Source organism: Rhea americana, unplaced genomic scaffold, assembly GCF_003343005.1.
Source record: "Rhea americana isolate MKP2758 unplaced genomic scaffold, rheAme1 scaffold_28, whole genome shotgun sequence".
Classification (NCBI taxonomy): Eukaryota; Metazoa; Chordata; class Aves; order Rheiformes; family Rheidae; genus Rhea; species Rhea americana.
Genome location: NW_028186401.1, coordinates 5885207 through 5900258, shown reverse-complemented (window position 1 = coordinate 5900258; position 15052 = coordinate 5885207). Strand labels below are relative to the sequence as shown.

General features: G+C 61.3%; 1 protein-coding gene across 1 annotated transcript; it reads left to right on the top strand.

The window, feature by feature from the left end:
• Positions 1-6: 6 nt before the first annotated feature.
• Positions 7-12156, top strand: MFGE8 (milk fat globule EGF and factor V/VIII domain containing; the record flags this gene model as incomplete). The annotated part of the gene is made up of 10 exons (XM_085308673.1): positions 7-67; positions 3171-3296; positions 3612-3737; positions 4354-4467; positions 5003-5184; positions 5636-5791; positions 7141-7285; positions 8582-8784; positions 10488-10643; positions 10825-12156. Coding segments are annotated over 10 exons (1413 nt in total), but the record flags the coding sequence as incomplete, so codon positions are not given.
• Between the last annotated feature and the right edge of the window lie 2896 nt (positions 12157-15052).

The window sequence follows — 15052 nt, the reverse complement described above, 5'->3', positions numbered from 1 at the left end:
GTGGCGAGGCCGTGGCGGGCGCTGCTGTCCCTGGGGCTGGGGCTGTCGCTGCTGTTGACCGCGGCCGGTGAGTCGGGCTGCGGGCGAGCGGGGGTGCAGAGCGAGGGGAGGCGGGGTGCAGAGCGAGGGGAGGCGGGGTGCAGAGCGAGGGGAGCCGGGTGCAGAGCGAGGGGAGCCGGGTGCAGGGCTGTAAGGTGCCGTGGTGCAGGAGATCCGCGGTGCACGGCGAAGGGAACGAGGTGCAAGGCAGGGGACACCGGGTCCCAGGTGAGGGGATCCGAAGTGCAGGGCGAAGGGATCCGGGGTAAGAGGCAAAGAGCGCTGAGGACCCGGGCGAGGGGATCCGAGGTAGAGGGCTGGGGGTGCTAGGGTGCAGCCCCCAGAGTGCCCCCCCCCCAGGAGCAGAGGGGCTGGCCGACAGGACAGTGCAGCTTGGATCTGCCTGTCCTTACTCCCAAGCTGGGAATAACTCAGCGAGGCTGTCCCGTGCTTTCAGGCTTAGATAACCCAGCCCAAGATGTAAACAGCTTCCCTGGGATGGGCTGACACAGCACGCCAGGCACCAGGAGCTGGCACGGCCGAGGGAGCCCCGGGAGAACTCACAACTCCATCACCCAGTGGGCCGTAGTTGGGGAATCTGTGGGTCACCCCAAAAGGAACAGWAAAAGGAAAGCAAAACCCAAGTGCAGGCCCGGGGCCAGGGGACAAAGGGCAGTGAGGAGGTGTGCTGGGGAGGAAGGCTCTGTCTGTGTTTGCTCTCCATGGGGAGAGGTTCCCGTTTTGCCCCACAGAGGCAGGCTTGACCCGACCTCCCCCGGCCCTGCAGGGACAAGCCCTGACGGTTTTCAGAGGATGTTATTTTTGCCTTCCGGCCAGCCTGTGGGTTCATATAAGCAAACATTTCCAAAAACCGTGGCTGCTCGTTGTTGCCTTGGTTTCTGACTGTCCAGCCTGTGACAGCTCTGCCCCTGACTGGWGAGGTGCATGTGGGGGGAGGATGGAGATACTGAACTGCTCTGACACCAGACCCGAAACATCCAAGAAATGGGACATCCAAAACTACTTGCCGCAGTGGAAAATGTGACCCAAGTGCCTTTCTGCTAGATGTGGGGCTGGCTAGTGAGACCCATCATACAAGAAATTATTCCTGAGAGGGCGTAAGAGGCAGTCCGGTTACTTGGGACAGTGAAAATGCAAAGCTTATGCTGGTACCCCTGCTGGGCCAACCCTGGGAAGAAATGCAGAGGGATTTACAGCCTATGCTCCTGCCTCCATGTCCCAACCCCAGAAACTCCTGTGCTGGAAGCAGCATAGCGGCAGATGCTGGGGAGCACATTTGCTCGGCCTCCGTGCCTCTGGGAGCAGACAGCTCCTGCTGCTGTACAGAAGCAGCTCTGTGCAGAGGGCCTTGGCCAGCAGCTGGCCGGGATCCTCGGGATGGAGCCCCTGGATGTGCTTGGGACCTGTGGAGGAGTGTGGGGCAGAGGCATGCCCATGCTATCAGCATGAGCTCGCTCCTCCCGCGCGGTAGCTCATGGCAGCGCATTGATGGAGCATGAGGTCATGCAGAACAGGCTGGGCAGTGCAGCCAGCAGTTTGAACTGGTGCCCAAGTTTTTTTGCCTCCTCAGGCTGGGCTGAGGCAACCCCAGCATCTTTTTGGAAACCCTCATTTAACAGGGGGCCCTGCCTGGCCTATCTGTCACCAGTGCATACCCTACAGATACAGAACATCAGGAAGAGGAGGATTAACTTGAAGGAGCCCTGCTATTAAAAGACTAATGAGTAGGAGCTTTCTGAGTAGTAGCTTAGGCGAATGAGAGCCTTACTGTTTGGTGTGGGTCCAGGCAGCAAGCCTGCAGCTCATCAACTTCCACCGTCTCCCGGGTATGCAGGTGGTGGGGGGTTATTTCTGTTCGCCTGAGTTCAGCCCTTGCTGCAACTCCTCCAACATGGCAGAGAAGAGCCTAACATCAGGAGATGTGCTGTCCCAGTGCTTGGTGAGGAGTTATTAAGACTTTCAGCCAGGTCTGTGGGGAATCAGGTTTAGGCTTATGGAGAGGGTTTTGCCATCTTGCAGCTGTTTGGGTAGAGTAAACCAGTGGTGGGAGGAATCTCTTAAAGTCTGGGTGATCACAGGAGAAGGGAGCAGAAGGTTAATAAGAGAATCTGCTCTTGACCTTGAAAGTGGGTGCATAGACAGGGAGGACAGGCCAGCCCCAGTCCCACCAGCGGCACTGGGGGGACCTGTCCTGTCGGCCAGGGCTGCTCCCTGGAAGTTGCTTAGAGAATGTTGAAGATAACACTGGGCAGACTGGTCTCACCAAGAAATGGGTCCTGTGAGTGTTTGCTCCCCTGCACTCTCTGAAAGCCCCTCATAAGGGCATTTCTCAGGTACGTGGCAAACTGAGACAGGATGTATTTGAGAGTTTGTTCAGGCTGGAAAGGTTTTCTTGAGGCAGGGTGTTACCATGCATGAGTAGAGCCCATACTCTTTTCCTGTCCCAAGAATCTTTGAGCCGAGGCACGTGGGTTCCCCCTACAATGTTTTTTTTGTCTCCCCGCAAATACTTTCTTCAGCAAAACCCATCAACGTGACCAGCCTGATTCCTTACAATAATCCTGTACTGCTCACTCCTGAGTGTGCCCCAGCCTGGCCAACCCCTGCTTCCCAAAAGAGCAGCTAAAACATTTGGTGCACTGAAAGACCTGGGACTTCCCTGGGCTTTGGTGTGATGTCCAGACTCCATCAAACCAACTTCTTTCTGAGCCAGCAGGGTCAATTCATGGCATTTCCATAACCCTGACAGAAGCAGAACATGGGAGAGATGGGGAGGCAGGTTGCGAGGCTGGGGCAGGGCAGCTTCTGACTGCTCTCTCATGCTCCTGGTCTCAACCTTTGCTCTTGAACATCTGCAATCCTGTGCATGACTCTGCTGGCCTGTCCTGCCTGGCCCCTGGGTGCAGCCCACTGCTCCTGTACCCGGCTCTGCCCAGGCACTCCCCTTCTTGAGACATCCCCAGGAGAGGAGTAAATGCGGTTGGACTGGGCTGGCTGGACTGGACCTTTCCTGCTGGGGCAGGCCTGATGCCAGCTCTGTGTGTGCAGCCAGGGCTGTGGCAGATGCCACTTCTGTGATGTCTTGCAGTGACATGTAGTTTTGATTCCAGGTGACTTTTGCGATGTCAACCACTGTCAGAATGGAGGCACGTGCCTGACTGGCATTAATGAGACCCCCTTCTTCTGCATCTGCCCTGAAGGCTACGTTGGGATTGACTGCAATGAGACTGAGAAAGGTGAGGTGCTGGGGAGGGACCTGAGTCCCTCATCACAGGGGAGATATCAACAACGGCTTAGTGAAGTGCAGGCAGCTACTAAGTCCTCACAAGCCTTGTGGTATGGCAACATGCCCTYATGGTGGCCTGCATGGCTGGCCTGGGGATCCAGCCCTGCTCCTGGATGTGTAGAATGTGTGTGCAAACAGGGACGTGGTGACCTGCATTGCTTGGGACAATCTGTGTCCCATCCTTGGGGAGTGAAGACCCACTGGATGCTCTTATTTTCCACTTGTGCCCTATTAGAATTGTATCTCCTTTTTTCCTCTTCCCCAGGGCCCTGCCACCCTAATCCATGCCACAACAACGGCGAGTGCCAGTTGGTCCCTAATCGAGGGGATGTCTTCACTGAATACATCTGCAAGTGCCCTGTGGGGTATGATGGGATCCATTGCCAGAACAGTGAGTACACACTCAAGAGACCAGGAGGGACGAAGCCAAAGATTCACGATCCCTTTAGTCTGCTCTGCCCCAGAGGGCTGGAGGATACTGGAGGCAGCCCTGCAGGGCAGGCTGGGGATGTGTGCACCTGTGGCTGTGGTAGCATCGTGTACTAGGGGCTTGGGGCTGGTTTGGACCGTGTTGAAAGGACAAGAAAAGGACTATGATATGAATGGGAGGCTAGTGCAAGCAAGACCATGCCTGAGTCTTGCTCTGCATCTCCTCGGGGCCTGTTGTGCCTGCACTGGAAGGGGCATGGTGCTTCCTTTGTGGCCTGGAAGGCGTGGAGGAATGGGAGAATGGATACCTCAAAGCCTGGTCTGCTTGATGGGCTCTTAACCTTGCTGAAGCTGCATGTCTTGATATGCTCCACACACAGCTCCAGTCAGAGAGGATGCAGCTACGCCACTTCTTGGATTAGTTTCAGCCAGTACTGCTGTTATCAGCAAGGATCCTGCTATGGCCCTTGCTCAGGAGGTGCCTCTCTCCTCCTCACACAGTACTGAGCAAGGAGTTTCTTCTCTAGGGAATGGCTCTGAGGTCTCTTCCTGAGCCCACCTTCTCTCTTTGCTCCTAGACAAGAATGAGTGCTACTCCCAGCCTTGCAAAAATGGAGGCACATGCCTAGACCTGGATGGCGACTACACCTGCAAATGCCCTTCTCCATTCTTGGGGAAGACTTGTCACGTCCGTAAGTCCCTGATGCCAATAATGTAGAAAGATCCCTTTCCTTCCCTTTGCYCACCATCCTGTCCTGTCTGCCTCCACTAGTGAGTGCAAAAGAGGTCTTGCTGGAAGGCAAAGCCACCTGAAGACAGCCGCAGGTATCTGTGTGCTGGCTGGCGCCTGATGCCCATGAGCCTTGGTGTGGTGGAGAGAGCATCACTGGGAAGGCACTGCCTCCTTTCTGGAGGGCCACAGGGCAGCCCTTTCCCTCCTTCGTACCTCTGTGCTGTGAGAGGTGCTGATTGATAATGTGATTTTTGGCTAAAGGCTGAGGAGGGAAATGCCTGGCATTTTGTTCTATGAACAGCCAGATCCGTGAGAGAGGTCCTAATGTTGTCCTCCATTTCATGCCTTTCCTCAAGACAAGTGGAGTTTTTTGTGGGGAGAATGAGGAAACAGTCCTGGGTGAGCGACCGGTTCCGCCCTGGTTTTACTCCTGTGTTGTCTTCCTCCTTGACACTCATGTCCCCACCGTGCCTTCCCTTGGCCCATCCCTCCAGGCTGTGCTGTTCTCCTGGGCATGGAAGGGAGGGCCATCTCCGATGCTCAGCTCTCCGCCTCCTCTGTCCACTATGGCTTCCTTGGCCTGCAGCGCTGGGGGCCGGAGCTTGCCCGCCTCAACAATCATGGCATCGTCAACGCCTGGACCTCCAGCAATTACGACAAGAGCCCATGGATCCAGGTACCCGTGGGAGCACTGGTGAAGCAGGCAGCCACCATTAGCTGGTGCTGATCTGGCTGGGCTGTTCTTGTGGGATTGCTCTGCCTCTGTCAGTAAAAGAAGGGCTGAATCTCTGCATGGAGCCAGTGTCCTGCCATGGGGTGGCCTCTTGCTGTGAGCAGGGGATGTCAGCTGTGGCCCTAGAGCTGGTGAGATCCCTGAAGGGAGACAGAAACCACAAGTCCTCCTCCCTTCCCAGCCCATGGGACCAGGGTCAAAGGCCAGAGGGATGGAGGGCTTTAGCACTGAGGATATAGCAGGACAGACGAGGCAGGACAGACGAGACAACCCCTTTCCTAGGCCTGATGCTGACTGTGAGCCCATGCTTGCAGCTGGTGGGTGCAGGGGGTGTGCTCGCAGGGTGCTGCACACCTCCAGCCTCACTGTGTCCTGCTCCTGCTCTCTGCCGCAGGCCAACCTGCTGAGGAAGATGAGGCTGAGTGGGGTCATCACACAAGGTGCTCGCCGTGTGGGCCAGGCAGAGTATGTCCGTGCCTTCAAAGTGGCCTACAGCCTGGATGGACGGGAGTTCATCTTCTGCAAGGATGAAAAGCAGGACACGGACAAGGTGGGCTGTGCTGGCTGTGCGTGGGGCTGTGTTCCTTGAGGCCGTGTGGTGGGCATCAACTGGCGAGAGGGAGGCGGCCAGAGGGACCTGAGCACAGGCTGCTCTCTGCCTGGAAGAGCTTGACTGTAGGGGCTTCACAGTGGTGACCAACAACACTACCGTATAGGAGCCCACAGCATGGCTGCGTGCAGTGTCCTCGCACAGTGACAGCTCCTGCTAGGCTTTGCTGCTGTTATTCCTGGTGGGCTCTGCGTGCCAGTGCTGACCTCCATCCTGTGCATCGCGGTTCCAGCATGCCTGGAGAACATGCTGCACATCCTTCAGATGGGCTGTCCATTGCTCATCTGCCTTAAAACACTAGTACTGCCCATGCAGGAGCAGACACCCTGTGTACCAGGTGAAAAAACAGAGACTCAAACTCTCCTGGGCTGTGTTCATGCTGGTAAATTAGACATGCCTGGGCTGGTCTCTGGCCCAGGGGCAGAGAAAGACCTGTACCCTGCTGGCTGACATCTGCGTTCCTGGAGAAGGGTGTTGTGTGCGCGCAGGGGGTGGTTGTGTGCTGAGTCCTGAGCTGTGCCCATGTTTGGGAGAGTGCTTTTGACTTGGGTCAAAGGCATGTCAGGGACTGTATGACAGTGTCACAACGTGGACGGTTCTAGTGCCAGGCAGTGTTCTCTGGCTCTGTTTAATTGACCATAATAAGCATAACCAAAGAAGCAGCGCTGATTTATTTAGGTCACTGAGATAACATCTCTGCAGTTGTGGCATTGTAGGAATTGGGCACGGTCTGGAACTGCTGGTGGCTTACAAGGCTCTGTGTTGTATCTGTACCAGGTATGAAGCTACAGCGTGTCTGATCCTCAGGGTGTGTGTAGTCACTGAATACGGCACTCTTCAATCTCATTTTTTTATTGCAAGTGTCCCCTGATTGTTTTTGTGCATTCGGGGAATGGTTGAGGATTATCTGCCTTGCTTTTTTAAAAAAGGGAAAAGTTTTGCATCTATGCAGTGGTGGAAAAAATGCACGCGAGCGTGACTTGCCTATATTCTGTATTTGCTGCGTAAGAAACAAAAAAGCAAGGTATGTCTCTGTTTTTTGAGTCAGTGTCGTGGAAGGAATGGAAGTTGCTGTGTGCACAGCTGTGTGGGGTGAGGAACAGCACAGAGCATTGTGCAGCTGGGTTGAGAGTGTTAGGGCCGCAGCGAGCTCGTGCTGCCTCCGGGGCACAACGTGAGTGTCCAGGCTGCTTGACGCTTGCTTGAAGTCTGCCCATCTGATGGGCAAGGGACTTTTCTGCAAAAGGCTGCGGGATGCTTGTGGACCTCAGCCCTGTTTGCTGTTGCAGGTTTTCCCGGGGAACGTGGATTATGGCACCATGCAGACCAACATGTTCAACCCTCCCATCACAGCCCAGTTCATCCGCATCTACCCCGTGATGTGCCGCCGGGCCTGCACCCTCCGCTTTGAGCTTATTGGCTGTGAGATGAACGGTAAATGCCCGCTGCATGCTGTGACCTCCGGGGGCTGCACCTGGGTGCAGGGCACTGTCGCCTCCCCAGGGATCGCTCTTGGATCAGGGCTGGCCTGGGTGTGGGTGTGACGAGTCCAGATCTTCTACTGAGGTGAGGTAACGTGAGTCTCACCTCCTGGGGTTGACCCTGTGGCCGTCCGGGGTTGGTACAGGTGACACAGGATGGGATATCCCCCCTGTGACCGGTTCTGATCCCTGGGGCACGGGATTTCTGTCCTGTGAGGGCTTGTTGTTTTTCTCATTGCATCTAGTGATGACTGGAAATACCCATGGGTGTTTTGGGGGAGAGCAGGCCGTTGATGCCACCGGCTCGCCCTGCTAACACCTTTAAGCCGTCCCCGTTCATGGCTAGAGTTTTTCGTTGTGCTCCCACCCTGATCTGAGCTGTGAAACAACTGCTTTTACTGCGGGAGAGCTTGAAAAATGCCTGAGGATCAAAGTCCTCTGGGCACCGTGAGTGATGATTAGTGAGCCCTTGGGCTTTCCCCTTCCCTTGCTGCATTCCTGCCCATGGCTCGTCCCAGGCTGCGCTTGGCGCGGGAGCCCCGGCGCGCTCCGGCTGCCGAGCGGGACGCCGGCTCAGGGGAAGCACGGATGCGAGAGGCCCTGCGGGAAGGGGAGCACGCCTGGGCCAGGCAGGCCGGGACCGGCCGGCCGGGGCGCGAGCCTGGGCCGCATCCTGCTGCTGCTGGGAGCACAGTGACATCGGCTGGGGAGGTCTCCTCATTGCACGCCGCATCCGTGAAAGCGGCCTCCTGCGGGAACGCCGCTCGGCCTCTCTAGGCCGCGTGCTGGGTGAGGGGGGCACGCGGCTGTCGGGAGGGTAGTCCTCCTCTTCCCTGCCGCTGCGGGGGCTGCCGGTGTGTCCCTCTTGGCAAGCCAGCTCTGGGTTTAGAAATGTATTTCCCGGTCTGTGCTTGGGCTGCATTGCAGAGATGTCGGTGCAGTCCCTGCAGCAGGAGGCACTGTGAGGCAAGGAATGACTTGCGGATAAAAATACTGTTGGCTCACCCGGCACAGTCCTGCCGCCGGCCTCCCGGAGCAGCGAGCGGTTCAGGAATCCCCTGCACCGTTCTGGGTCCTTCTCTGGTCCTGCTCTCCGCTCTGGGAAGCGGTGCTGTCTGTGTCTGCTAATCCGTCTCGGAATATCGGGGACCCTAACTGCTGGGGTTCGGGGGTCCGTGTCTGTCGATCGGGGATGATGGTGCTGTGGACTCTTTCCCTTTCACTGTGTGTATAAACTGTTGTGTTACAGTGTATTTCAACACGGCAGGTTGCTCGGAGCCTCTGGGCATGAAATCCCGCCTCATCTCTGACCAGCAGATCACGGCCTCCAGCGTCTTCAAGACCTGGGGCATCGACGCCTTTACCTGGCACCCTCATTACGCTCGCCTGGACAAGACGGGCAAAACCAAYGCCTGGACGGCGCTCAACAACGACCAGTCTGAGTGGCTGCAGGTGGGTGCTGGCGCCCGGGGCCCTCCCCGGAGGTGGGGAGGACATAGGAGAACCCAGACACATCCCTCGCTGCCTCTGTGACCTGATTTCTCAGCACCGGGTGTGCGGAGGTGGCAGTGGGAACCTTGCTGTTGGCAAGCAGCTCTGCAAGTGCTCTTCGCTAGCTGGGATTACAGGGGATTCCCTAAATTTGGGAGCTCTTTCCCCTCACGCTTTTCCTCCCTCCCCTTTCCCCATCCCTCTCCCTGCTGTGCTGGCTCAGAGGGCCGTAGGATTGCGGCGCAAGCGAGGCTGGGGGACTGCTCCGGCTGATCGCCAGCCACGGCAGGCTTTGGGTTGGGTTGTTTTTTCTGCCAGGTGTTTTTTTTTCTTTTTTTTTTTCCCAAATCGGATGGTCCAAGAGCTGTTGMTCCCTGGTGGCATGACATTCATTTGTGGGGTACCCTGAGGCTGCAGCACCCCTGGCTCTGTGCCACCTCTGTGGTAACCGCCAGCTCCGGCCAGGGTGACCATCCCAGACCTGTGCCAAGGACACAAGTCCTCTGGCTGCCCAGAACACCACGTTTTTGTTTTACAGGAAAAAATCACTTTTGTGTTTTTTCTCCTCAGTCTGGAATSGAAACAAATAGTTTTGAAATTTCCTTCTCAATTTCCTTTCCTCCCCTGTTTTTATACTTTTCACATGATTTCATGACATAATAAGACAAAGCAGTTTAGTTATTTGTCCCATTTTTTATTTTATTTGGGAAATGATTAAAAGCAGCTGCTCCTTGGCCCTAAATAAACCAGCTTATCAAAACGTCTCCTGATGGGGTCATGATGACACATGGAGTCAGGCTGTTGTATTGAAGACTGCATGCTTGTGTATGTGTGTGTGTGTRTATATMTATATATAKWGTRTATWTWTAYAWWTWTATAWAWATRTRTATAYACACACAYATATAGCTAGTACGAATATAAAATAAAAACTAAAATAAGAGACTTTCAGGTCATTTGCTAGTTTATCCTGCGACACATGAGTAGTGATAGTGCAGCGTGGCAAGGCAGGGAGTACAATAAATGTAATAGAAACCATCTCAGCTATAACCCAATGCCAGACTCTGATCTGTGTATTTTCTCTGCCAGAATCTCTTCCCTTTTGAAATGCATTTTCTCTGGGAGTCGTTTTCTTGAGTTGGGATTTTTTTCGTGTTGTTCCCGCATTGGCCTTTTYGGCGAAAGGCGTTGAAGTGCCTTCGGTGGGGAGCGGGGAGGGGGCCCTCCCCGAGAGGCAGCCGGCTTTGCGCTGTGCCTCTCTGGTGCCGAAGGTCTCCTTTCAGCTGCTCTGACTTTGAATTGCTTTGGGGGCTGCCACAAGTGTTAAAGGGTCAAATGTTTCCTCGCCGGCGTGTTTTATTAGTCCCTGTGCCTTCGGGGCTGGGGGTTGCCCAGGACAGCAGCGGTTGCTCCGCTCTCCCGGGACCGTAGTCCTGGCAGCACGTTTTCATGCCTGGGCGAGCTGCAGGCACGCGGGACCCCGAGCGGCAGCGCATCCCGGCTGCCTCCAGGGATGCTCCGGGCCGGCTCGGCAGTGGGGAAAGGGGCTTCCGCGCTGCGAGCCGTCACCGGGAGGGCTCTGCTGGCCCCGCGCGGCGGCCGCTCCTGCGAGGAGCCCGGCCAGCCCGCGGCGCCGCCGCTGGCTACAAGCCTCGTCTCTATGCCAGATCGACCTCCGGGACCAGAAGAAGGTGACGGGCATCGTCACGCAAGGCGCCCGCGACTTTGGGCACATCCAGTACGTGGCAGCCTACAAGGTGGCCTACAGCGACAACGGCACGTCCTGGACCGTGTACAGGGACAGCCGGACGAACAGCACCAAGGTGCGCAGGGAAGGGCAGGGGCTTCCAGCGCTGCGGGGAGGGCAGGGAGCCCCGAGAGCTCTCTCGGGAGGTTGGGGTGCCCGGGTACCAGCTGGTCCGTGGGGAAGGGGTGGGCAGGGATATGTATGGCTCATGGGCTCCCTGCCGTGCTCCTTGCACGCTAACCCCGGCCTCTCCGCAGATCTTCCACGGCAACAGCGACAACTACTCGCACAAGAAGAACGTGTTTGACGTGCCCTTCTATGCCCGCTTCGTCCGCATCCTGCCCGTGGCCTGGCACAACCGCATCACGCTGCGCGTGGAGCTGCTGGGCTGCGACGAGTAGACGCCCGGGGCGGCGCGGAGATCGAGGCCGGGACTGCTCCTCCCCGTCGTGTGCCCGCTCCCTGCCCTCCCCGCGCACCTCCTGCTGCAACCTCGCGCCTCCGTCCCTGCCGCGACCGGGAGAAAGGCGGAGGGAGGCTCTGGCCCCCCCGGCACCGCCTTGCCTTGGCGGCAGTCGCGGCCGGAACGGGGGCTGCCYGTGGGGGCTGCAGACCTGCACTTTATGGGGCCGTCCGGGGTGGGGGACGGCGGCGCCTCCTGCCCAGTCGCCCCACRAGCCAGCGGCGAGGCCCCTTCCTGCGAAAGGGGCTTCGTTGTGGGATGCCCTCCTGCAAACTGGGCTTYGCTGCAGCCTCGAGCCGAGCCTGGGAACAAATTATCTCCCCCTTTTYGCTTCTGCTTCCAGCAGAGCAGCCAGGGCCGGTGGCAGTCTGCTGCCTTCACCGTGTCGGCTGATTCTGGGGGGCCTAGGGCGGGTCCCCGGGGCTCGCGGCCTCCACCTTCCCTCCTGCTCCCTGCTTTGCTGCGATCAGGGGCGCTGAAACCCCTTCGGCAGCCTCCCCAGCCCCCTTTCCCAGGCGCTGGCCCTGCACGCTGCTGGTGTCAGCTCCGCATAGTGCGAGGGGAGTGATGAGAGGGGCTGGGGCTGCGGCACGTAGCGAGCGCTGCCGGGCCTTCGGCGCTGCCCCGCGCCTCTGGGATTTTTTGGCAGCTGAGAGCCCGTCCCGGCTCCCACAGGCCCCAGCGGAGGTTCGCCCGCGGGGACCTGGGCGCAGACCTGCCCTGCGGGCGCTTGCTGTGGGGCTACCCCCAGTCTCGCAGCCGGACGGAGGTCCGGCCCCGCGCTCCAGCTGGGGCTCTGCCGAGGACGGCGTGCCCACATCCTCTCCGTGCCCTCGCGCCAGGCCCGGGGCGCAGTGCGGCCGGGGGGGGGGGCGGGCGCCTCGGGGGCGTTTTTTCCCTTTCCTTTGGCCGCTCTTGAGGCAGACGCTCCCCCTCGCGTTGCCTTCGTGCCAGCACCAGTTCCTCCACGTGTCYGCGTTGCCACCAGCCCTCCCGACCTTGCTGCGATGGGGGTGGTGAAGGGGCGGCCAGGGGCTGCCGGCTGCTGCTGGAAGGAAAGAGGGAGAAAAACTTGAAAAAGCGGTGAAGTAACCCAAATGCAGTAGGCAAATAGCCCAATCGCTGATCTTTCTGTAACCTGACTTTTCTTTTTGGGGGGGCGCGGAGGGGAGCCTCCCGCGACGCTTGAGCAGCTGGGAATAGCGGTAGGAGAGCCGGTCCCCGCGGCGCACGAGAGCACAGCCCGGGCCTGCCGGCAGCCCGCGGCGCCGCCGTTTGTGCCCCGGCCCCGGCGCCAAGGGCAGCGCTGCCAGCGACGCGTCTCGCCCGAGCTGCTGGCGTGCAAAGCGCCCGCGGCGGCGATGGGTTCGCTCCGGGAAGCGCGACGGCTGGGGGGCAGCGCGGCTCGGCGGCGGGCGGCCCCCATCCGGGGGGGGTCTCTGGCAGTATTAAAACCAGCTGAAAACTTGGGGCTGTCGGCTCGCTGCTGTGTGCTGCTGGCTTCGTCCCTGCTGCGCGCTGACCCCGGGGACGCGCTGTTTGCGCGGCAGCCGTCCCCYGCGGAGCCCCGTCCTTGCCAGCCCCTCTCCCATCCCTATTGCTGCGCTGCCCCCTTCCCTTCCCAGTTCCCGGTACCTCCTGAAACTCCCGCTCTGGGCCTGGAGTAACTGGGATTAGAAACGGGGCCGGAGGCGGTTTCGTGGCCTGGAGGGATGGGCGCTGGGGACGGGCACCGCCGGGGAGAGCCGCGGTGCCGCCGCCCGGCACCTCATCCTGCACGAGGCTCGGCCAAGGGCCGCCCGCGCTCACCCGGCGCAACCTGCCCTCGCCCGCTTCCCCGCCGGCAAACCAGCGCCGGGGCCTGCGGCCGCGTCCCTGCCGCGTCCCTGCCCTCGCGGCGAGGGAAGGGGCGCCGAGGCGGCCGTGCCGGAGGAGGAGGAGGGCCGCCGGTGCCGATGCCGGTGCCAGGCGCAGCCCTTCGCGGGGCGGTGCGCTCTGCCCCCGGCCCCGTGGGGTTCGCGCCCCGGCCGCCGGCCGGGCTGCTCCCAAAGACCAAACTCCTTGCGCTGCTGCTGCCGGGTGACAAGCAGCATCCGAGCGGGGAGGGACGCCCGGCTCTGTTCGCGTCCAGACGTGCCGTCCTTATCCGGGGCGAGCGGAGGCAGAGATAAGAGCGGCTCGCTCGGCGCGGAGCCAGAAGCGCCCCGAGCGGGGGGCAGGACGGGGAGCTGCCGCGCACCAGCGGGGACACGTCCCCCGCCACGGCTCCTGCTGCCCGCTGCCACCCCCAGCGCGGGCAGAGCCCCCTCCTGCCCCTTCCCCGGGCACCTGCAGACCGACCCTGCGCCCGTCGCGGCCTCCGCTGCTCCGGGGACCGTCGTTTCCTCCTCGCGCCAGGCCCGGGCGAGCTTTTTCCTCGCCTCCGGAGCGACGTGGTGGCCGCTTCGGTGCTGGGCGAGGGTGCAGCGAGCCCGGCCCGGAGGGTGGGGGGGTGGGTGGATGGGAAACCATTGCGCCCAGCAGCTCGCCGGGCCGCAGAGCACCTGGGGTGCAGCCGTGCCGCCCCCGCGGCCGAGCCGCGTCCCGCCGTGCTGCCCCGCCGGGAGGCAGCCAGCGTGACCGCCCCGCGCCGCCGCGCCGTGTCGCGCCGGCAGATGTAATCGCCGCCGCATTGTGGGCTGCGGAGCAGCGTGCTCCGGCGATGAAAGCGGGCGGCGCGCCGGGCCGTGACGCACCGCGGCCCTTGGCTGGCGCGGCACCCCGGGGCGCCCGACGCCGCGTGCGCTCGGGGCCAGGGCAGAGCCCAGCCGCCTCGAGAGCGGCAGCGCGAGCGCCTGGCCACTTTCGGCCCCTCCGTTACTTTCTTGCGTGGCTCGCTGCAGAGGGAAATCGGTGCTGGGCCAGCGCCGCCGCCATCCCCGCTCACCCCCCCCCCCGGGGACGGGCCGGGGGCCCCGGCCCTGCGCGGAGCCGGCCAGGCTGGGCTGGCAGATAGAGGCGTTTCCGGGCTGGGGAGCTGCCGGCTCCTCGCTATCGTCGGCGTCGCGGCGGCGGGCGAGCGAGGCCGCGGCTAGCGCGTGCCGCCCGCGATCCTGCCCCTGGATCCTGCCCTGCTCCCTCCTGCCTGCAGCCGGAGCCGCGGGCGCGCGTGGCCGGCCGGGAAGAGCAAGGGGGTTATTTTTGCACCGGTTGTTTTCTTTCCTGCGCAGCGACCGGAGCCGGGTCCGGGCCCCGGTGCCTCATTTCCTCACCGGGAAAAAACAAAGCCGCGGCGTGGGGCGGCCGGCCGACGGCCCCGGGGGCGCCGGGTCAGGGCGCACGCCGCCGCTCGGCAGTTCCTCCGCGCGCCCGGCCTCGCCGGCAGCCAAGGGGGTCCCCGAGCGCCCGATCTGGGGCTTTCGGAGCCACGGGAGCCGGGGCTGCATGTGCGGCTGCCCACACCCTGGCCGGCGGGTACCCCGCCCCCGGGGCTGGTCCCCCCTGCCCCCGGTTTCTGTGCCCCCCCCCCGTCGCTGCAAGAGCAGCTCTCGGCCGCCCTCCCCCAGCTCGGCTTTGCCTTCCCGGCTTCGTGCTGGCAGCCCCGAAGGTGGCCRAGCTGGCGCCCCGGCTCCTGGTGCAGCTTCCCGGGCAGCTCACATGGGGCTCCGAGCGTGACGCCCCACGGACCCCCGACAGGGGTGCCCTGCTTGTCCCCACCGGCCCCGACGGGGTGCCTGGCTCGCCCCACTGGCCCCGATGGGGCGCCCTGCTCTTCCCTGCCAGTCCCCAGCGGGACGCCCGGCTGGTCCCCACCGGCCCCGACAGGGGTGCCCTGCTCATCCCCACCGGCCCCGACGGGGCGCCCTGCTCTTCCCTGCCAGCCCCGACGGGGCGCCCAGCTTGTCCCCACCGGCCCCGACGGGGCACCTGGCTCTTTCCTGCCAGCCCCGACGGGGCGCCCAGCTTGTCCCCACCGGCCCCGACGGGGCACCTGGCTCTTCCCTGCCAGCCCCGACGGGGCGCCCAGCTTGTCCCCACCGGCC